The 24,160-nt window shown below is 40.1% G+C and overlaps 1 protein-coding gene across 1 annotated transcript in view; it reads right to left on the bottom strand.

Moving 5' to 3' along the window:
* COL24A1 (collagen type XXIV alpha 1 chain) overlaps window positions 1-24,160 on the bottom strand; it is a 169,416-nt gene that overhangs the window by 123,992 nt on the left and 21,264 nt on the right. The window contains exons 3-4 of the mRNA XM_058174721.1: window positions 15,120-16,390; window positions 4,007-4,060 (exon numbers count right to left, since the gene is read on the bottom strand). Of these exons, the coding sequence (XP_058030704.1) occupies window positions 4,007-4,060; window positions 15,120-16,390 (1,325 nt within the window). The remainder of the gene's footprint in view (window positions 1-4,006; window positions 4,061-15,119; window positions 16,391-24,160) is intronic.

Raw genomic sequence — 24,160 nt, 5'->3', positions numbered from 1 at the left:
TTATGTTGGGTGTCATGAACATTGATCTAAAGAAATTATTCAGCAACTATTACAACTAAACTTAATCCAAAACTTGCTTTGAGCCCCAAAAAACAGGGAATGTATCAGGAATAGTTTCAAGAGAGGCTTCTTCCTGGCAGTCTCAGTTGCTGTCATTTGAATCCCACCAAGTCACTAGGTAAGAACTGACCCCAATCCAATCCATTCCCAGCTTGGTCCCTCCTAACCCCAAACCTCCATAAGATAAGGGACTGCCTCCCTTTCAACTCCCCCTACTCACCTATCTCCTTACAGTCACCACTGTCCTTTTGGCCGCCCTGTGCTTCAATCCCTCTGCAACCCTTCAACTAATCTTCACCTTCCTAGTACTGACTGGGGGCACCTGTCTTGGCCCTTGCGAGGCAGCTTCTGGTCACTCCAGGTCTTCTTTACAAGGCTTTGTGCAGCCTTGTCCAAATCAGGATGCAGCATTCTCACGATGCTTTGGAAGACTTCATAGCCTTGCAAGGAAGTCATACATTATTTGAGCAAGGGCATGTGCAATTTGGACAGAGGCACGTGCATGGCTTTGGGAAGAAGGTCTGGCGTGGACAGCAGCTTTCAGAGCCGCCAGGAGCCAGATTGTGTGCAACTCATCAGCATTAGGAGGAAGAAGATAGGGAAGGTCAGCAGGGGGCAGCAGGACTGCGGCAGGTAAAAGGGCCACCAGAGCACAGACAGAAGATCCAGTGGAGTGCAGAGTGGCAAAACTAGCAGGACAGCAGGACCAGCATAAGTGGCAGAGTGCAAGGCAGTCAAATGGGCAGACATGGGGTGTGTGTGGACAGAAAGATGGGGTGAGTTCAATCAGCCAATGTAAAAAGCAATCTTCCTACTTGAAATCATTTGATAGTAAACTGAAAATAAAATAGCCAATATAATAAGACTTTCAAACAAAACTATTATGTGACTGCAAGGTTGAAATTCTGTGTAGAGTTTTAATTATCCCACCTCAGAAAGGATATTGACAAGATAGAAAAATTGCATGTAAGGCAATCAAAGTGATTATAGGGCTAAATTAGGTCCCAGACAAGAAATTATCATGAAACAAAGTTGAGTGAAGGAAGAACTCATACAGGTATATAAAATAATGCATAATCTCAAATATACAGACATATACAGATGAAGACCTATAGCAATAAAGTAGAATATTCCTTCCCTCACCATACCTGTTGTTAGCCACCAACTCTGATAGAATAAAAGGAAATTGGAGAAACCTTTGGGTCTCTCAGGCTACTAGTTTGAATGGCTACATTTGGAATCATAGCCAGCAATAGAGCAGGAAAAGAACACACTGCCCTCCTCTGTGTTGAGAATCTTGAAAGCATCCTGTTGGCATAATGAGTCACAGGATGCCATTTGACAAAGAGAGACTAAACAATATATTCATCACATATTTTTCTCAGCTAAAACATGGGTGTTTTTAGTTATATTGACCACATCGGATATACACTGTGTAAAAATAGAGATTTCCTCCCCTTTTCCAGAGGAGGGGGTAGAAACCATGTAAAACCTCATACACAGAGACATGACATAGTGTAACAGCTATGTCTCCGTACTATGAAAACTTAAGGGTATATGGATTATTATATATTGAATATATATATATATATTGAAATATATATATATATATATATATATATATATATATATATATATATATATATATATATGTCTTTGGTTATTCGGGTTTTCTCCCGCGTAAAATTGGAAGTGTCTTGGCGATGTTTCAACGAAGTCTCATTCGTCATCTTCAGGCTTCAGCTTCGTGCTTCTTTGTGCTCCCAGAAGCACGAAGCTGAAGCCTGAAGATGATGAATGAGACTTCGTCGAAACGTGGCCAAGACACTTCCAATTTTAGGCGGAGAAACCCGAATAACCAAAGATCTACATACAAACACCCGCGAAAACCTCAGAAAAGACACACACACACACACATATATATATATACATATGTATATATATATATATATATATATATATATATATATATATATATATATATATATATATATATATATATATATATATATATATATATATATATATATATATATATATATATATATATATACACACACACACATATAGTTATAGTTATAGTTATATTCTGAAAGATCCTAAAACATGGAGGAAACAAGTACTGTGGCTCCTATTAAAATGGAGATTCATGGTTGAAGTAGAAAGTAAGATACCATGGTGTACTTTTTGCCCTTACATATTTATTTATGAAAAGAGATAGGGTGGAATGCCTGTATCATATTTTTCAGAATATTAAAGACTTATTCAAATACTGTTTAAAGGCATACATATAGTCCTCGATTTAAAACAATAATTCAGTCCAAAATTACTGTTGCTTAGTGAAACAGTTAAGCAAAACATGATTATATGGTCCCAGGACACTGCAACCATCATAAATATGAGCCAGTTGAATTTTGATCATGGGGATGCTGCAACCGTTGTAAGTCACCTTTTTCAGTGCCGCTGTAACTTCGAAGAGTCACTAAATGAACTGTTGTGATCTGAGGACTACCTATATTCCTTTCTGTACGGCTACGTAATGAAAATGATACAAAATCAATTCTATGTGCTTTTGGTAATCAAAGCCAATGCATCAACACTTCATTTGCAAAAAATAAGTTTCATGCATAAGTTATCAGGAATGCGTTTTGTATTCAAAGAAATTCGGTATAAATGTCATTCTTTTTGTGATTTTGAATAACAAATATAGCCCTGTCATTTCTGCTAGCATTTCAATTCATATATAACATTAAACAAGTCATTACTGCCAAATGAGCATTAATGGATTTGCTGACATATCACATGAAGCCATAATGGCTGGGTTCAAACATCTTCCCTAACTAGAATGTTTGTCATTTGACAATTTAGCCAGTGACAATTAGTCTTTCAGAGTGGGTGGGAAATAATAAATGGACACTGTAGAAATTTCTCTTTCTCCAATTGGTAAAAAGACATGCCAAATTTTCAGTCATCTGACAGGGAAGTTTTTTGTATGCTGCCTGTCAACACACATGGAATCTGCATCAGTGCAGTTAACTTTAATATAAGCCAGCTAACATGTTTTTGATGAGTTAGCTTTTGTTCATCATAACATGCCAGAAATTCCTTTCTTAATGCCTCAACCAATGTTTAACAGAAAAAAGCTAAAATCTCTTTGCATATTATTATATAAATATTATTAACATATATCTCACAGACAAAAAAAATCCAACATGGGTGAACAATAAAATTTATAATAACCAACAGGCAAATTCTGGATTTCAGAATTTTTGCTTATAGAAATTTTGTTAATGTTTTAAAAATATATGTATGCATTGTTACACTCCTAAATACAATTCATTGCTTTATCAAAAGAGAGAGAAATTTCTTGTAGTCTATCACATTGTTACTACACCAAAAGAATAAAGAGGCATTATATTGCAACTTTAACAGTTTCTTCACTGTTGGCAGTCTTGCGCTAAAAGGTTTAGTGACCATGGCCTAGAGAACACATTTCTTAATGTTTTGCCAGCAACTAAAGGAAATATGTTCTTTAAACCACAACCACTAAACCTTGAAGCTCAACATTGCTGAAGAGATATTAGCAGTGAAAGCCTGCACCAGTTTCTTTACTGCTTTCTGCTTTCTACCTTCAGGATGTAAAATTCTAGTAAGTCCATTCTACCTCACTCCAAAAAGGGAATAAAATTGGACACTGGGCTTCAGAGACATATTGATGAGAGGAATGAAAAAAAATTGAAGATGAGCAAAATGTAGTCCGATATATTTTTTTTGTTATCACATTAGTTCAAAGTTTACACTGTAAAACAAAATGCACTGCTAGTTTCCTAGAGAAGAGCAATTTAAAACATTTCATTTTTTATGCATTAAGACAGTTCAGAAACAAGTGGTCTGCTTGGTTGTTAAAAGGTGTATTACTGGAAACAGATATCTATCTTTTACTCACTCTTGGGCCTCGCTTTCCTGCTGGGCCAGGTAATCCTGGAGGACCAGGGGGTCCCTAAAGGGGAAATGAAACAAAATAAAATATGAACACAAAAATCCAGCGTAGGAATGACAATTCTAAATTTTTTTCTTTCAGAAATTGAAATTATTTATGAGTTTAATTTCCGTACCTACAATAGATTGACTAAGTACATAGGATTTTTGAAATTGAAAAAAAAATGCTCACATTAAATACCACAATGACTAATATGTGCCTTAGAAGAAGAAGCAACAGTGGTTAGATCAAGGGTCTCCAACCTTGGTCCCTTTAAGACTTGTGGACTTCAACTCCCAGAGTTCCTCAGCCAGCTTTGCTGGCTGAGGGAGTCTGGCAGTTGAAGTCCACAAGTCTTAAAGGGACCAAGGTTGGAGACCCCTGGGTTAGATGGCTCAGATTTTAAGCAGGAAACTTCAGTTAATGACCACTACAACCTGGTTTAGATTGTAGCTAAGTTATCAAGGACTGAAAATAAGGAAAGATAAATAAATTGATAGGCCATTAGTCTTGCATCTATTTATTTGTATTGGAATAATATAAAAAGGAGAAGACCATGTAGATTGCAGACCAATAGCGTTTATGACAAGATAACTTTCTAGTAGATAAACATGCAAATCTTAGCATGGGTTGGCCAACTTTGGACCATTTCTTAATTTTATACAAATCCTTATTGGAAAATACACTAACAAAATTAGAAATGCCTTTCAGAGAGCTGATCAAATATACAAACTGTCTGATCATTTCCAGAATATCTACAGGAATAACAACAAGCCTGCAAACACTCACCATCTATTGTAAAGAAGGAAAAAGTAAGATTTTAGCCAAAAGATCACTGAAACAGCTGGCAAATAGGCAGGATACCAACTGAGCAAGCTAAGCTCTAAATGGTTGTTGTTAAGTTCGGGAAGTAATGAGGCCGGAGACCAGGGTAGTGACAACAGCTCTTTAATATAGGGTGAACCCAGCAACTGGCTGGGCGAAAACCCTCTCCTTTTATACAGTTCTGTTGGAGGTTTTGACCAATCAGCAACGTGCTGATTTCCCGCTCAAATATTTAAAGGTACAACACTAATACATAACACTCCTCCCCTCCCAGAAAACACTTTGCCTCTATTTACATAAATATTTACATGTTATTTTTCGACGTAGTCACGCAAATAACCTGGGCGTCTCCTAGTCCTTTCTGACCTGCGCGGTTCAGTTCTGGGTGGTGTTTTGAGCTGGTCGGAGGGGCTGTTTTCTCCTCCCAGCACTATCTCTGGGCCAACGGGCTCCGGATTATTGGCTGACTCTTTTTCTTGGCCATCGGGCCTTGGATTAATTTTTTCAATTTCCCTGCTGCTTCCCTCGGGAACCTGATGGCGTCGCTGGAACTCTGGGACCTCAGCTAAGTCTTGCGCCTCCCCCGGGTCATTGTTGGCTGTGGAATCAAATTGGTATTGATCATGATATGTTTCATTTGGTTCAGTTTGGTCGGTTATTCGTTTCCTTAACTGATCTATGTGGCGCCTCCACACTCTGTTGTCGGGTAGCTCTACCACGTATGATTTTGGGCCAGTTACTTTAATTATTTGTCCTGTGAGCCAACTAGGGCCGTCCCCATAGTTTCGGGCCCACACCGGGTCGCCTATGCTCATTTCCCTGGTCTTTTCTAGTTTTCCCTTGTAACCCTCTGGTGTGTAATGGGGATTCAAACGGTCCAGTGGGCACCGGAGTTTCCGTCCCATTAGCAATTCGGCTGGGCTTTTCCCGGTGGCCGTGCTTGGGGTTCTGTGCTGGATGGCTAGGAAAAAGTCTATTTTTGTTTGCCAGTCACCTGGCTTTAGCCTGGACAATGCCTCCTTAGCGCTCCGGACGGAACGCTCTGCAAGGCCATTCGACGCAGGGTGGAAAGGCGCAGAGAGGGCATGTCGGATGCCTTCCTCTGCCAGGTATTCTTCAAACTGGGCTGCCGTGAATTGAGGCCCATTGTCGGACACCAGAGTGTCCGGCAACCCGTGAGTTGCGAATAGGTGGCGCAGGGTTGCGATTACTGCTTCGGCCGTAGTGGATTTCATGAGTATGACCTCCAACCATTTAGAAAATGCATCCACAACTATTAGGAATGTTTGGCCGTGAAAAGGGCCAGCAAAATCAATGTGGATTCTTGACCAGGGCCCTTGGGGCTTTTCCCATTCTCTGACTGGGGCCGTTGGGGGTAGAGGTCTGGATTCTTGGCAAGCCTGACATTTCCCTACCCTCTCAGCAATCTCTGCGTCCATGAGTGGCCACCATACATAGCTTCTGGCTAACCCCTTCATCCTTACGATCCCTGGGTGACCCTCGTGGAGGAGGTCCAATACCTTTCCCCTTAACTTTTCAGGAATTATTACACGATCACCCCATAACAGACACCCCCCTTGAGCTGAGAGCTCATCTCGTTTTTTGACAAATTCTTTGAACCTTTCGCCCGGCGCAGCGGGCCACCCTCTCTGTACCCAACCGAGTACAGTCCTTAACACAATGTCGGTATGATGCCGAGCCACTTCCTTAGATGTGACTGGGCCAGAGTCCAATGAGTCAATAAGTAGGATGGGTGTCCCGGAGTGGGGTCTTGATCGCCCCTGGTAGTGGGCATCGGCTTAACGCGCCTGCATGCCCCACTTCTTTTCCTGGTCGATGCTGCAGCTTGTAGGAATAAGCGGCTAAGAATATAGTCCAACGGGTCAAGCGTGGCGAAAGTGCCACAGGCGTTGGGCGGTCGCCAGCCAGTATCCCTAGTAGCGGTCTGTGGTCAGTCACGATTTCAAAATTCCGCCCAAAGACATACTCGTGGAATTTCTTGACCCCTGACACAATGGCTAGTGCTTCTTTGTCTAATTGGCTGTAGTTCCTCTCTGGGGAGGACATCGTTCTCGAATAGAACGCTATGGGGGCTTCTGTGCCGTTTGGAAGTCTATGGCTGAGTACAGCCCCTACCCCATAAGGGGAGGCATCGCAAACCAGCACTAGGGGTAATGAGTCGTGATATTGGATGAGCAGGCTATCACTTGAGAGCAAGTTCTTTACTGCTTCAAAAGCCCTATTTTCTGACTTTCCCCAAGACCAAACAGTATTTTTTCCTAAGAGCCTATGCAGCGGTTCCATAGCAGTTGCTTTGTTCTTTAAAAGACCGCGTAAAATTAACCAATCCAGGAATGCCTGCAGCTCTGCTTTGTTTTTGGGCGCTGGAGCCTTCCTAATTGCCTTAACCTTGCTCTCAGTAGGGTGAATTCCTTTCTTGTCTATCCGGTAGCCCAAGAAATCGACGGATTCGACCCCGATCTGGCATTTGTTTGTCTTGACTTTTAATCCGGCTGTCCGGAAAATGCTCAAGACCTTTCTTAACCGCTCCCCCAATTCCTCCATGTTTTCCCCTGAAATTAGGACATCATCGAAGTAAGGAACTACCCCTGGGAGCCCCTGCAGTAGTCGTTCCATCAGGTTTTGGAACAGCCCTGGTGCCACACTGACCCCAAATTGCAATCGGGTGCACTTGAAGGCCCCCCTGTGCGTCACAATCGTTTGGGCTTCGGCTGTGCGGGCGTCTACTGGCAGTTGTTGGTAGGCTTGGGCCAAGTCTAACTTTGCAAAGACTTGCCCTTGCCCTAACGAGTGCAATAAGTGTTGCACTACGGAACCGGGTAAGCGCTTTTCTGTAAGGCTTTGTTAAGCGTCGCCTTGTAGTCAGCGCAAATTCTAATTGACCCGTCCGGTTTATGGGGTGACGATTGGCGTCTCCCACTTTGCGTGATCGACTGGCACCAAAATCCCTGATTAATGAGCTTATCCAGCTCCTTATCAATTTTGGTTTTAGGGCAAAGGACTCTCCTCGCCTTAAGCCTAATGGGGGCTACCTGGGGTCTAAGTTGAAGGAAATAGGGGTCCCTTGTACTTGCCCAGGCAGTCCTTGAAGACATCTTGAACTCGTTAAAGAGAATGTCTTTCAGGTTACAGTCACTTCGGTAGATGCCAGTCACTCCCATGCCCAGGGCACGAAACCAGTCTAGTCCCAACAGACTGGGCAGAGTTCCTTCGACGATCGTGATGGGCAGGGTCTTTTTATGTGGACCATACTCGACTCGGACGGAGGTGGTCCCTCGAACAGGGATGCGATTCCCCTGGTAGTCGTGCACTCGTAGCCGTTGTGCTTGCAGGTGGCGCTTCGCGACGGACGGCAGCGACCTCGCCAGAGTGTCCCAGGACATGATGGTGATCGCTGATCCCGTGTCTACTTCAAGCCTGCACCGTACTCCCTCTATCTTGGGCTTTGTGAAGATCTTCTTTTCCACTTTGGTTGAGGCGCGGCCTATAATGACAGTCGTTTGGTTAGACTTCGCGCCTTTCTTGTTTGAACCAATCGCGGGCCGCCTTTCCGGTTCCGCGTTCTGATTGGCCGATTTGAATTTTCGGCGGAAGGTTGGGCGCTCTGCAAACCTGAGCTAAGTGCCCTTTCTTCCCACACCGCCGGCATGTTGCGTCTTTAAACCTGCAGCGTTGGCGCTGGTGCTGCCCTCCGCAGCTTCCGCATTCGCCACGGTCCTCAATGTCGCGTTTCTCGGTCCGGCAGACCCTTCCTCATCTCGCCTCACCGTCGGATTCGGACTGAATCTCCTCCTGGTGTACTGGCGTTGGCTTTGCGCCGCCTTGGATTGAAGAGGCTTTGCAGGGTCTCTGCTGCTTTAGTAGACATTTCGTGTGCTCTGGCTTCGTCCAGGCGTTGGCTAGTGTCAGGTTGCTCTTGGCTAGCAGCCGTCGCCGTGACGGATGTCCTTGACCCCTCGGATGAGTTGCTCGAGTAGCACCTCGTCTGGTCTCGGTATCCGCAGTCCTTGGACGCTCTTCTTAAAGCGGCCATGTAGTCACCGATGGACTCGCCCTCCATCTGTCTACGTTCTCCGAATTCAAACCGCTGCACGTATTTGGACGGCGTCGGCGCGAAATGGTTCTTCAGCAAAGTCTGCAGAGTCGGCCACGATACCGATTGTATCGGCGTTGGCTCTGCCAGGGCTTCCGCAATCTCGATGACCTCCGGCCCACAATGGCTTAAGAAGTAAGCCCGTTTGCGGTTATCAGGGATCCCCTGTAGTTCGTTGGCTTCTAGAAAGCTTTCGAAACGGGTCATATACGTTCCCCATTTCTCCTTGACCGGGTTGTACGGTGCGGGTGGCGTGTTTGCCATTTCCGCGTTTCTGCCCTGAGTTTGCTGGGTTCGGAACTATCGCGCTTCAGCTCGGTTCTGGTTCTCCTTAGCCTCGAAATCCCATCCTCGTCGCCAATGTTAAGTTCGGGAAGTAATGAGGCCGGAGACCAGGGTAGTGACAACAGCTCTTTAATATAGGGTGAACCCAGCAACTGGCTGGGCGAAAACCCTCTCCTTTTATACAGTTCTGTTGGAGGTTTTGACCAATCAGCAACGTGCTGATTTCCCGCTCAAATATTTAAAGGTACAACACTAATACATAACAGTTGTCCAAACCACCTCTAAAAAAGACACCTATAAAATATACTGTTGAGAATATCTAATGAAGTGTTGTTGTTATTTAAATACTCTTTTGGTGCATCAGGGAACATCACCCTCAATCAATTTTGTTGAGAGAATGTAATTAATTTGCTTTATAGAGCTCAATTTTATTTTTTTTTAGAATTGAAGGCCAATCCAAACTCCTAAAACCTATCACCACAACTCCTGAATTTGGCCAAATCCACTCTTCCATTTGGAGACGGGGTTAGAAATCTAATACAACAATCATTTTCATTGTGGTCTGATGTAATAAAGGCAAAGCAGATAGGAATAAAAAGTATACTAGCTGCCAAATTATATTACAGCTGAATAGCTTCAATCCTGCAGAAGCCTAGCTAAAATAAATACATTTCTAAAAATATATTAGATAAGGTACGACCCACTGGATCATTGTTTCAATGATATTTCCTTACCAGAACCTTCAATATCTTCAACAATGGCAGCATTTCTAACTTGCTGCCTTCATTGGAAAATATATATCTGCCTTGAAAATAGCCATGTTGAGTTTCTTAACACAGTCTATATTTCAGTCATTACCAAGCTGATCAATTAATGTAAGTTATTGTAACTTTACTGTAAGAGATACAGTAATGCAATCACTTTCTCTCCTGAACTATCCTTCTTTCTGAATTGGTGTTGTCCACAAATATTTGGAGGCATTTAATAGATTACAATGAAAATGAACTGAATTAACTGTGGTTCTCATTCAGTTCAGTTCTCCCCACCCTTTTTTATGATGATGGGGAATTAGCAATCATGAACTATTATAACTGACTCTATAAATCTTAGGAAAATTTCTGGCTTCTGCATTTATTTGATTGTTTTTGGTTGTTTTTTTAAGTCTAGTGCATTTCTTTTATTTACCTGACTCTAAGCAATAAAGATCTATATCCAAACAAACACAAAAAAGGAGTACGAATTAAATGCATGTCAATCATTTGGTAGAGAATGATAGTTTCATAAAGGTAAAGGTAAAGGTTCCCCTCGCACATATGTGCTAGTCGTTGCCGACTCTAGGGGGCAGTGCTCATCTCCGTTTCAAAGCCAAAGAGCCAGCGCTGTCCGAAGACGTCTCTGTGGTCATGTGGCCGGCATGACTCAACGCCAAAGGCGCACGGAACGCTGTTACCTTCCCACCAAAGGTGGTCCCTATTTTTTTCTACTTGCATTTTTACGTGCTTTTGAAACTGCTAGGTTGGCAGAAGCTGGGACAAGTAACAGGAGCTCACCCCGTTACACGGCAGCAATCAGGATTCGAACCGCTTAGCTGCCGACCTTTCAATCGACAAACTCAACGTCCTAGCCCTTGAGCCACCGCGTCCCATGATAGTTTCATAAATGTATATAAATAGAAAAAATTCTTCCCAATCTCTCTGTCCTTAGCGACTTTAAAATTAGCAGCCATTCTAGACTTAGAAAACAAAATAACCCTGTGTCACTTGAATGTATGGAACAGAAGCGACGACAGCATCAAATGAGTATGTTAACTGTTCATAGTGCCTGAGCAGGCTTGTAAATGTTCCCACTCTTGTCTATTAACTCTAAGAATAAGCATAGAGTAGGCATTAGCCATGTTGAGTTTCTTAACACAGTCTATATTTCAGTCATTACCAAGCTGATCAATTAATGTAAGTTATTGTAACTTTACTGTAAGAGATACAGTAATGCAATCACTTTCTCTCCTGAACTATCCTTCTTTCTGAAATGGCGTTGTCCACAAATATTTGGAGGCATTTAATAGATTACAATGAAAATGAACTGAATTAACTGTGGTTCTCATTCAGTTCAGTTCTCCCCACCCTTTTTTATGATGATGGGGAATTAGCAATCATGAACTATTATAACTGACTCTATAAATCTTAGGAAAATTTCTGGCTTCTGCATTTATTTGATTGTTTTTGGTTGTTTTTTTAAGTCTAGTGCATTTCTTTTATTTACCTGACTCTAAGCAATAAAGATCTATATCCAAACAAACACAAAAAAGGAGTACGAATTAAATGCATGTCAATCATTTGGTAGAGAATGATAGTTTCATAAAGGTAAAGGTAAAGGTTCCCCTCGCACATATGTGCTAGTCGTTGCCGACTCTAGGGGGCAGTGCTCATCTCCGTTTCAAAGCCAAAGAGCCAGCGCTGTCCGAAGACGTCTCTGTGGTCATGTGGCCGGCATGACTCAACGCCAAAGGCGCACGGAACACTGTTACCTTCCCACCAAAGGTGGTCCCTATTTTTTTCTACTTGCATTTTTACGTGCTTTTGAAACTGCTAGGTTGGCAGAAGCTGGGACAAGTAACAGGAGCTCACCCCGTTACACGGCAGCAGTCAGGATTCGAACCGCTTAGCTGCCGACCTTTCAATCGACAAACTCAACGTCCTAGCCCTTGAGCCACCGCGTCCCATGATAGTTTCATAAATGTATATAAATAGAAAATTTTTTTCCCAATCTCTCTGTCCTTAGCGACTTTAAAATTAGCAGCCATTCTAGACTTAGAAAACAAAATAACCCTGTGTCACTTGAATGTATGGAACAGAAGCGACGACAGCATCAAATGAGTATGTTAACTGTTCATAGTGCCTGAGCAGGCTTGTAAATGTTCCCACTCTTGTCTATTAACTCTAAGAATAAGCATAGAGTAGGCATTAGCCATGTTCGTATACCAGTCTAAGCCAGAATTCTGGCAGCAGGAATAGTTAAACAACTGAAACTCATTTTGTGGTTGATTTAACTCCCAAATAAGCAAGGAATTATTTGGCACCTAATCATGGAGGGAAAACATACAGAGTGCCTGGCGTATATATTATACAAAACATACCATGAAAAGAGCTTTACAAATGCTTAAAATTTATTGTCCAGATACATCTAGCATCATACATTCCCATAACCAGTGGACATCTTTCAGGTATTTACACCAGTGTAAGGATTGTGTTCCCTTCATATTTTTTCAGGGTCAAAAAAATCATTTTTTTGGAACATAAGATACTAATATAGAGATTTTTTTAGTTTCTAATTTTGCATTGAACAATTAACATTCATAATTATTGATATACATGTTAAATATTCCACCATGTTTTTTTGGGCCAACAATGATGCAACTTTACTTTAAAACACCTTATGGTTGTCAGTGATGTGATACTTTTGAAAAATGAAGCTGAAAAACAGTTTTGGACAGTTACTTATTTGAACCACAAACATACTAGAAACCAGTATAGGAATTCCATTACGTAAAATACGTTAGTTGTATTTGCATCTTAAAAGGTTCTGTTCCTCACATGTGTGCATGCACACAAATACACACACACACATCACACATACACACATAAAGATACATGAAGCATCCCTCGTGACTACTATGATAAAGATTCAGAAGTTCCATTTGTGCAGAATAGAAAAGGAATACAAAGTAAAACCTCATTATGAAACAAACAAATTGTTAAAAAGTCATGACATTTATGTAGTTACTTACTAAACACATCTAAATTATATTAAACTAACCAAAATATCTTTACAATCCCCAAGGTATGTCATAACTTTTGAGCACCCCTAATGTTTGGAAATTGAAAGCTGAAAATTTGACACACCCTATGATATGGATACATAATGTGGATTGTTTGAAAAGACTTCAATCAAATTGTTTGGATTTTGGATGGGTGAATTAGCCATTGTAGTTTCTGAACTATATCATATGGATTAAGTTACTGTGGTTTATTCAATTATATATGGTTAAAAGAAACCATAATTTGGCACTGTATGTAAAACCAGTCACAGAATCTTATGGCATTAAAGAGACTGAGAACTTAACAAAACACAGATTTAAAAGCCATATAAGATAAAAAACCTAATGAAAAGAATACAGTTGAAAGCAGCCTAGATCAGTTACAATAATATCAGTAGTTCATGGAACACAAATATATTTAGATGATCAAACAATGGCTATATATGTTCATATAACATGCTAAGCCATAATCTGCTTAACTTTGTTTTATGAACTAAATCAAAATTAGCTCTGGTCACACAACAGACATGGTTCGCAAACCACCCTTCTTTCTGTCCCTCAGCAGCAAATCTTTTTGCACTATCTGTGCAGTTCTCCCTAGTTTCTATTGGCCATTATGCATTTTTTGCTATCAGAGGTCTCACCTACAATCTCTAACCTCCTTCCAAGTGCACAGCCTCCTTAATTTCTTTGTCCTCTTCCTTTTGTTTTTCGTTTCTCTTTTATTTCCTCTTTTATAGTAATAGTTAGAATAGGTGCAGAATAATTTTTCTTGGCTCTTTTCTTCTCCTCAAAATTAAAAGAAGAGGATTCCTCCAAGGCATGACAAAAGTCTTGTCCCTGCCTTCTAGCTACAAAAATAGAGTTAGTTCTTGTCAGTTTCTTCTTTAATGACTGAGAAGAAAATTGCTAGCTTCTGAGGTCACTAGTGACTGCATAGATCAGGGGTGTCAAACTTGCGTCATCATATTGTCATGTGACGTATCTCAACTTTTCCCCTCTTCGCTAAAGCGGGGATGGGCGTGGCCAGTGCGTGAAGTATTTGGCCCTTGGGCCACAAGTATGACACCCCTGGTATAGATGCATTTACATGGAAGCTGCTGTAGAACAGATCTACAAGGTTTCAGAAGATTCATTTGTCAGCATTGTTTCCCCAGGTAGCCAATAATCAGGTGCGCTAAATCTGGGCTGAAACTATTTTGTTGCTTTAATTCAGGCACCATTTACAAGTAGGCTACATTCTTCTGACTTGCTTTTGAGTTTCATTTCTTTAGCCTTTTGTATGAGAAGTGAAACATCTTCAAGGAAAAACAAAAACAGTCCAGTTGCCTTTTGCAAAAGCACCTTTGGGACAACCATGGCCTGGATGACTAAGAATCTCTATGAGGCTGGATCATTTCAGATTTTTTCTAAAGTATCAGTTTTCTAGGAAAGTGTGTACATTTATAAGGAAACAGTCTTTTGCCCTACCCCAAAGAAAATGTTATTCTAGATATCATGCCCCATAGGAAGTTTTAAAGACTACAGAGGTATGAATCTATAAACATATTGGATGGGAATTCATGGAGACGAGGTGAAAAATTCCCATCTAGCTTTCATGTAAAAAATATTGCCCTGGTCTAATCCATTCCATATTTACAATATAAATTTACCATCGCACTAAGAGCTAGGTCTCAGAAGTAGAATGGATTCAGAAACTTTTTATTACTTGAACATGGCTTTTAATTCATGGGAAAACAATCTAGTCCAGTTTTACTTAGCTTTGTGATCTCCAAACTCTAATACTTTTGGAGGGCACCAATCTCTATGTCTGGTTCCTTGTGCTATATACATATCTCTAGAATTTCCAGGAAATCTATCTACAACAAAATATTCATTGTTATAAAATACCAAAAGCCCAGGTTATTTCTCATATTCCCACTATTAGCACAGACAACTGAAATTACAGGAAATTCCTGCATTATAATAAGCTCGGTAAATCCCTGTAATGTGGCTTGAGAATTCTTATATTTTATTAGATACCATAAATGGTATCCACTTACCACCTGTCCAGGATCTCCTTTAGGCCCCTTAAGATTTTCCATGTCAAGTAGTCTCTCCCATTCTTCATAATCATAATCATAATAATCAGCATCAAATTCATAATTGCCTTCTGCATTAGAAATCTCATCAGTCTGAACTGTATGCTCATCCCATGAGCTAAACCGGTTAATCAAAGGTTCGGAATGAAAATCCTCATACAATGTTGTATTTAAAAACTGATGCATATCCATAAGTTCATATAAATATGGCTTTGATGTATTTTTCATCATATGTTTGACATTAGGTTGCTTTATGGAAAACAGCAAATTGGAATTCGCTTTTCTTTTTATATTTTCTGTCACGGAGTCTGTGTGATTTAAAGTTAATTTTGTGAGAGGCAAGGAATCTCCTTTCCTTCTGCTGACATAATGTTGATGTTCTTTGGAGACATTCACAATTTGCTTGTCATTTGGTTCTGACAAGGCAGTAATATTCCGTAAATAAAGAGGAGTCAAGGTAGAAGTTGTCTCCATCAATTCTTGAGGATCTTTGACCGATGCTGACTTACTGACATGAAGATTTAGTGTACCTTTTCTTTCACTTAATGGTTGGGTTACGTCATCCGGCAGCTTGCTTGAGTCCACCTCGCTTGGAGAAATTGTATGAGATCGGTATGTATCAGCTTGGCGACACTGCAGTTTCACATATTTACAATAGTTTGTCAAGGCTTGTGCAGAGGGGATAATATCCAGCTGACATAACACACCTTCAAATTTCACTGACTGGGGGTTCATTCTTCCTAAGGTAAATAAGCTATGAGAATCAAACTGTACTGTGGAAAGAATCTCCTTGCTGAAGTATTTCCTTCCACATTGAGTATATAGGGAGACTGATTTTTCTGTAACATCAATAGCAAATGTGTGCCACTGTTCGTCGTGAACCCGATAATCAAAGTATACAGAGTGCTTCCCTCCAGTGTGCACCATTATCTTCCTTGGTAGCAGCTGTATACCAAACTGCAGTCTGTTTTTATTCCTAATACTGAAAAGAAAGGCATTGTTTACTCTGTAAGAGCGTAAGCTAATTACTAGGCCAAAACTGGAACCAAAGGCTGTTGCTCCCACTTGTGAGATGGGAACTTCAATGGCTGTCTGAGTGGATAAAAGAACTCCAAATGCAGTTAGGTGAATCCCTTGAGGTGATGAAGCATGTGACAAATGTGTCGTAGACCCTGTTGTTGGATGATGCGTAGCTTGCCCACTTAGGCCTAAATGATGAAGAACATCTATGCCTAAAAAAGAAAGAAAAGGGGGTAAGAAAAATAGCGCTTGCTTAAATTCACTCATACAGTTTATAGCAATTTTTGCAAATTGCTGCACCAGTTTCACTTAGACATCTGAAAATGGCACTGTTCGGTAAAATGCACATCTGTCACATGCAGGTCTGCAACATACCTGATTCCCACCAACATAGGACATAAGAATTGTGCAGATACTAGTATAACCAGTGGTGAGATTCAGCCAGTTCGCACCACTTCGGGAGAACCGTTTGTTAACTTTCTGAGCAGTTTGGTGAACTGGTTGTTGGAAGAAATCATTAGGGCAGAGAACCGGTTGTTAAATTATTTGAATCCCACCACTGAGTATAACTCATCAGTTGTGTATGACATAACTTTAGAAAATGAGATAATAGGCTCTAACATGGGCTTGCATCCCACTATAATGTTATTTCCAGATGGCTGGCCATGACTATGACCTTTAATGAGGATAATAACTCCCCTAATGATTGCCAGAAGGAAGGCTGTGTTAAGCCTGCTACAGCAAAAACAAGAGCCTTAAAGATGAATTAATATTAAACCACAAAGTTTTATAAATTAGAAAGCAGAAGCAACAAACCATTCAATTTTCTTCCCAACAAGCTTTACATTAATTTTTTTCTTTAATTTTTAACTTTTAAATGGGATAACTTAGCCCATTCATTTCCACAGATTTTGTAAAAATCGCTATACTTTTATCAAACTTCCTTATTGATAAAATCTATATTTGGTAAATAGGAATTTAGGTAGTAAATTGATAATAAAAGATTAATTTTGAACAAATAGTAACCAACAATGATTTTGACAGATTTTTAACATTGCTAACCATAAACCTTAGGAAAACGTCTGATTATGTGAAAAGTGAATATGTATACTTTATATTTTGAAGTTTTAAGGATTCTTCACAAAATCAACACTGATGTATCTTTCTTTATACCAGTAGCAAATTTAAGATGTTTCCAGAAAAATATATTTGTCTCTCTCCAAAGCAAATTCAATAAAATTCAAACTTCGTTATTTTCAGTTATTGAAATGTTAATTAAAGCCAATGCCAAGCAAAATACTTTTCCCTTGTGATACATCTACATTTAAAACTAGAAATATAATAGGTGCAAGTTCTAAATAAATATGTGTCAAAAAATTAAATACAAATGACTTAATTTCAAAGATGGAATACACTCTATACTTATCAAATGAAAATAAAAATCTTCCTTCTACTCCAAACAATTAGACTAAGTAAATGTAAGATTCAATGTATGTGAGACATACTGAGTCTGTAATGAAAAGCAAAAAGAATTGCATATTATAAAAACAAAAGCTTTCTTTAGAGAGAATATGTATGATTATTTATAAATAAGAAAATGTACATTTACAATATGTGTATAAGAAAATAAAAAATAAAAAATCTTTTACAAAAAACAAACAAAAAAAACACCAGATGATTCCTCTCTCACCTAACTCAAAGGAAAAATTAGCTATGTTGTCATGCCTCGTATAGCAGAGGAACGTTGCTAAACTACAGGACTTAGGCATAACCGGACTGAATCTTTGTGGTAGATCAAAATCAGCTCTGAATATGTCCCTTTTCATGATATCAGCTGTCCCAGTACTGTTACAGTAGATCTAATGCCAGCTTTGATGTTCAAAATCACTGCCTATACAGAAATAATTGTAATGATTTATTTATTTATTTTTGCCCTTGAAAAGCCTCAGATCTGCTTCTAGGTAGTCTGCTCCTCTATTGGTACTTCTCTGATCATCCCATTTCTACCCTTCATTCGTGGGAACCCTTTATCACAACCTGCATTCCAAGGTGGGTTTTTTTTCCTTCCACTCTATGTTCAGTCATCAGCTTGACTTGACAATGTTATGGAGGGATCAGGAAGTGGAAATATTGTGACAGGAAAGTGCCCATCACCGAAAATCCCAGATGTCTCTCTCATATCGGATGACAACAGAAGCTGAATGTCAAGCCATCTTTTCTTTGGATCTTCAGGGCTGCTGCATTTAGTGCTGTGGGAAACTGGGAGGGGGGATTGTATGGAGTTAGGGAAATATCTAGTCATAATAACATTCTTTTCTGTGAGAGTCAAGGACATTCTGTCCTGCACCTGGAGTGGCATGACTGGGAGGCATCTCCAGTTGGGATGGTGCACTGATTGGACCATGGGATGGACATGTAGGTGCTGGGCAGGGACTTGGACTTTTCTATGGATGGGGAAAACCTGGAAGCTTTCAGATTCAGGTTTTCCCATATGTGCCAATATGACATCTGTAATAAAATGGAACTTTGAGGAACTTCTAGCCTCAGAGTTGTCTTTTGTTGGGGGTGTTGCTTGGATCCTGACACTGAATTCATTACACAATCTTAAAAGGAAGTAGTCGATTTTTTAAAGTACAAAATGAACAGGGAAAGGAAGTTGAACTCTTTTTTATCCACATCTTTTTTTCTTCAGCAGACTTCTCACTGCACAGATTTTTTTCTTCTAATCACAGAGCCCCATCAAGGTAAAAAGAAAGAGTACCTTTAAAGTGAACTTTTTACAGGAAGAAAAAAAACACAGGTATCATTTTTGCCTAACTCATTCTTAACTTTAAAGTACCCTCCAAACAACTTTTTAGGGAATGAATAATTACTTGAATTGTTAGGGAATGAATAATTACTTCTCTTTGTTGACAATGTCAAACTATTTAACACCACCAACAATACAGCTATCCTCTAAAAAGACCTTGACTTTTTATCTGAATGGTCTAAAACTTGGCAACTCCAAATCTCAACCAGCAAATGCTCAGTCTTACATATTGGAAAAAAGAACCTAAACACTAAGTACAAGCTTGATGGACATTACCTTACTGATGACCCCCACCCTGTTAAAGATCTTGGAGTTTTCATATCAAATGATCTAAGTGCCAAAGCCCACTGTAACTACATCGCAAAAAAGGCCTTAAAAGTTGTAAACCTAATCTTGCATAGCTTCTTCTCCAAAAACACTACACTACTAACCAGAGCATATAAAACATTTGCTAGACCAATTCTTGAATACAGCTCGACTGTTTAGAACCCATACCACATTTCTGACATCAATACAATTGAACATGTCCAGAAATATTTTACAAGAAGAGTCTCCACTCCTCCGAATACAACAAAATACCTTATGCCGCCAGACTTGAAATCCTGGGTTTAGAAAATTTAGAACTATGCCACCTTCGACATGACCTGAGTTTAACTCATAGAATCATCTATTACAATGTCCTTCCTGTCGAAGACTACTTCAGCTTCCATTGCAACAATACACGGGCACACAATAGATTTAAGCTTAATGTTAACCGCTCCAATCTTGATTGCAGAAAATATGACTTCAGTAATAGAGTTGTTAATGCTTGGAAAACACTACCTGACTCTGTGGTCTCTTCCCAAAATCCCCAAAGCTTCAACCAAAAACTATCTACCATTGACTTCACCCCATTCCTAAGAGGTCTGTAAGGGGCGTGCATAAGAGCACCAGCGTGTCTATCGTTCCTGTCCCATTTTTTCCTTTCGTTATATCCAATTAATATAGTTATTACATACTCATACTCATATATATGCTTATATATTGTATAATTATTTCATGCTTATGCTTATATATACTATGTGACAAAATAAATAAATAAATAAATAAATAAATAAATAAATACTTCAGTAATTATTCTCAACCTTTGCAAGTTTAAGATGGGTGGACTTCAACTCCCAGAATTCCCGAGTCCCAAGTCCGCTCATTTTAAATTTGTGGAGATTGAGAAACACTGGATTATTCAGTTCCAATGAGTGTAACTGGTTCATACCTGGTTTGTTCTGATACGTTAAAACTTATATAGGATAGGGAGCCCGTGAAGAAGTCCCAGAAATTATGCAAAGCTACTTATTAAAACTACATTAAGACCTAGCTACTTATTAAAACTACATTAAGACCTAGCATATGAGTTATGGTAGTTTAATAATAATTCATAGGATCAATCAACAATTTAGCCTCAAAAATAATTTGCAAAATTACTTCTTGGGCTCAGGCCAGGAACCTTAGAACATACCATTTTAGCATATTAGATTAAAATTATGAAAAATCAATTATTCATCAGCATTAATACAAGTCGAAGCAAAAGCCAAAACTGAACAAACAGAAGGATTTCCACAGACTTTTCCAAAAAAATCAGCCTAATTTCTGAATTTGATTTCCTTCTGTTTACCAAAAATATTACTAGCAAATATTAAGTAGTGGCACATTTTTGTCTCCTTTTCTAGTGTGTGTATAAACAGACAGACACATATATATTCACACAAAACCCTTACACTTTTGGAATTGTCACTGAATATATAATTATGTATTACCCCTTCTGAAAATTAGTTACATGCTTTGCTATTAAGAGGCTGTAATAATACTTAGGGGTATATTTTACAATTGACGTACTGTATTCAGAGGCACTGAATAACATATCATTTCAATGGGGAGATGGCATTATATATTTTCCAATTCCTTGGGATGCTTAGGCATAAAATAAATGTATTTAAGTCTTAATTTGTGAAAATTGCACAGAACTGGTCATGCTGTAATTCAAAGTGTCGTTTTCCACTTACTGGGGAAAAAAAAAGATTACAAATAAAGCCTGGAATCTAACAAACACAATGTTTTAGCGTCCTGTTTTTCAGCGGGGCCTATATTTCTCATAGAAAGCCAATTTGATGTTAAGCCATTAGGCCAGGAATCAGGAGACTGTAAATTCTAGCCCTGTCTTAGACACAATGCCAAGCACCTTGTGATTGTCACTTTCCCTTTGCCCTAGGAATGAGACAAATGGCAAAATGCTTCTGAAAAACCTTGCCAAATTGCAGGGACTTTTCCAAACAAAGTTTGAGAATTGGACATGATTGAATGCAAAAAAGAAAGGAATCTCTCACAGGATTTTCAGAGTTTGAGGAAAAATTACTAGATTCAATTACTAAATTCAATTGAATTTAGTAATTGAATTAAATTAATTAAATTAATTAAATTTAATTAATTAAATTTACTAAATTACTAAATTCAACCGCAACAATACATGAGCACACAATAGATTTAAACTTAGTGTGAACCGCTCCAATCTTGATTGTAGAAAATATGACTTGAGTAACAGAGTTGTTAATGCCTGGAATGCACTACCTGACTCTATGGTCTCTTCCCAAAATCCCCAACACTTTAACGAAAGACTATCTACCATTGACCTCACCCCATTCCTAAGAGGTCTGTAAGGGGCGTGCATAAGAGCACCAGCGTGCCTACCATTCCTGTCCTAATGTTCCCTTTGATTGTATCCAATTCGTATGGTTATTTCATGTTTATACTTATATATACTGTTGTGTTTGACAAATAAATAAAATAAATAAATAAATAAATAAATAAAATAAAATATGGAATTTCTGTGTGGAAAAATAATCATTTCTTTATTTTACTCAGTGCTCTGAAAAAAATGGAATCTGGGTCAGACAAGGAGGTTATCTTGGGTTTTTTTTTTAATTAGTATGGTAGTAATAAATAAATTAACCTGTAAAACTAGAATTCTGTGGAAGCTTGGTACCTTTACAATTGTATACTTCTTTTTAACCACCTTTCACAACCTTAAACTTACAGCTAGAAAGTTATAACCACACATTCATGTATTCTCAAAATTTCCTCTCTAAATATAATACTGTTTTTGTTTTGTTTTTGGTTTGGTTTGTTTGTTTTTGTGCCATTGAGTCAATGTTGACTCCTGGACTAAGTATCAGTGGTTTCATTGGCAAGATTTCACAACTGGTTTATTTATCACCCACTTCCTAAGGCTGAGAGAAAGTGACTGGCCCAAGTCTGGTGCCTAAACCACTACAGAATTCACGATCTCCCAGTTTCTAGTCTGGTGCCTAAACCACTACATCAAACTGGCTCTCTATAATAATTCTCTTAGAAGATGCTTTAAAAAATAGATGCTTTTAGAACATATAATCCAGTCCAGGTGCTTTGACTTTTTTTTAAAAAAATAAATCCATTAAGGATCTATTCTTTTTTCTCTCTCTCTGCACAGATGTTGGCATCTGACTTCATTTATTCTGTACATTAAAAAGAACCAAAAAAAACTCAAAGGAGATTTGCAACAAATATTTATGGTTTGTCGTCTTGAAAATGACTTGTTTCAACTTCAGAAGACTAATGCTTTCTTCCCTGTTTGCTTGCAGACTTCATTAATCATTTTCTTACAGTGTGGGGGATAAGGGTAACTGTGCTGTGTTTTATCCTTCTGACACACCATTGCCAAGGAAGCATAGTTAGAAAAGCCAACAAACTCTTTTTTTCCCCTGTAGATACCACATGTCTTCACTTTATTCTATATTTTAAGTGAGTTTCTGTTCTAAGAAGCTGAAGAGAAGATGATATTGACAGACAAGCCAGACAATACATGTCTTTAGATTGTCTCATCTCAAAGCTTGGAGTAAGCAATAGCTGTTCGAATTTATCATATATACATCTAATGCTGAAAGAATAAATGTATAACAGAAAGGCTCCAATAAACTATTGAACTAGACCTATATTTGGGCTTTGCATTTGGGCTTCTTAAACAAGAGTTCCACTACAAGCATAAAGTAAGCAACACTGCTCCAACTTTTTTTCTTAACTAAACAAATTGATTGTTTATACCCAAATCCAAAAACAGCTCTTTGGAGGCCAGATAAATCTTCTGAATATATTCATGACCTACAACTATGAAGAAAATCCTTAGAAGAGGATCCAGTTGATGCCAAAGTTAGTAAGCCTGAAAATGAAGCTCATTTAGTACATTTTGCACCTATCAAATTATGTTCATCCAAAACAAAATATATAACCAAAACAAAATATATAATATTTTAGTGCAGTATGTGAATTTACTAATCCAGGGGTGTCCAAACTACGGCCCGCGGGCCAACTGCAGCCCGCGGGTCAGTTTTTATTGGCCCGCAGCAAATTCTCGGTGGACAGTGGGGTGCGGCCCCCGTCCTGGCCCCCAAGGAAGCCGCCGCTCGCCCGGTTGCAGATGCGGGGAGGCTCCGCTGAGGCTACCCCCGCCCACCCGGGGCTGCAGGCCGGCCATTCCGCCACTGGGGTGTAGGGGGCACCCGGGACGCCCACGGCTCCAGCCCGGCCCACCAGACAGAGGAGGAGGCGGGCGGAGGAGGATGGGAGGTTGAGCTGCTGAGTGGGCCCCGCTGCGGGGCTGCCGAGGTCCCGCGGAACGGGACGCTTCTGCTCCCGGAGAACCTCTGGGTGGGGGCGGCGGCGGGTTGTCCTCTCCAGCCACCGCCTCCCCTCCCAGCGATGCAGCTCAGTTGGTGGGAATGCCTGGTAAGGCGCAGCTGAGTTGGGGCCTTGTCCGGGAAGCTGAGTGACCAAGGAGGCTCTGGAGAGAGCCAAGAGACCCACCACCCACCCGCCCCGGTGTTGCCACAGCTGGGGAAGATGGCAACGCCGCCGCCCGTTGCAGATGCGGGAGGCTCCGCTGAGGCTACCCGCCCACCGGGGCTGCAGGCCGCCATTCCGCCACTGGGCTGTAGGGGCGCCGGGCGCCCACGGCTCCAGCCCGCCCACCAGACAGAGGAGGAGGCGGGCGGAGGAGGATGGGAGGTTGAGCTGCTGAGTGGGCCCCGCTGCGGGGCTGCCGAGGTCCCGCGGAACGGGACGCTTCTGCTCCCGGAGAACCTCTGGGTGGGGGCGGCGGGTTGTCCTC

Source organism: Ahaetulla prasina, chromosome 3 (genome assembly GCF_028640845.1).
Source record: "Ahaetulla prasina isolate Xishuangbanna chromosome 3, ASM2864084v1, whole genome shotgun sequence".
In the NCBI taxonomy this organism is placed as follows: Eukaryota; Metazoa; Chordata; class Lepidosauria; order Squamata; family Colubridae; genus Ahaetulla; species Ahaetulla prasina.
The sequence above is the reverse complement of the archived record's forward strand: the minus strand, read 5'-3'. Positions and strand labels throughout refer to the sequence as shown.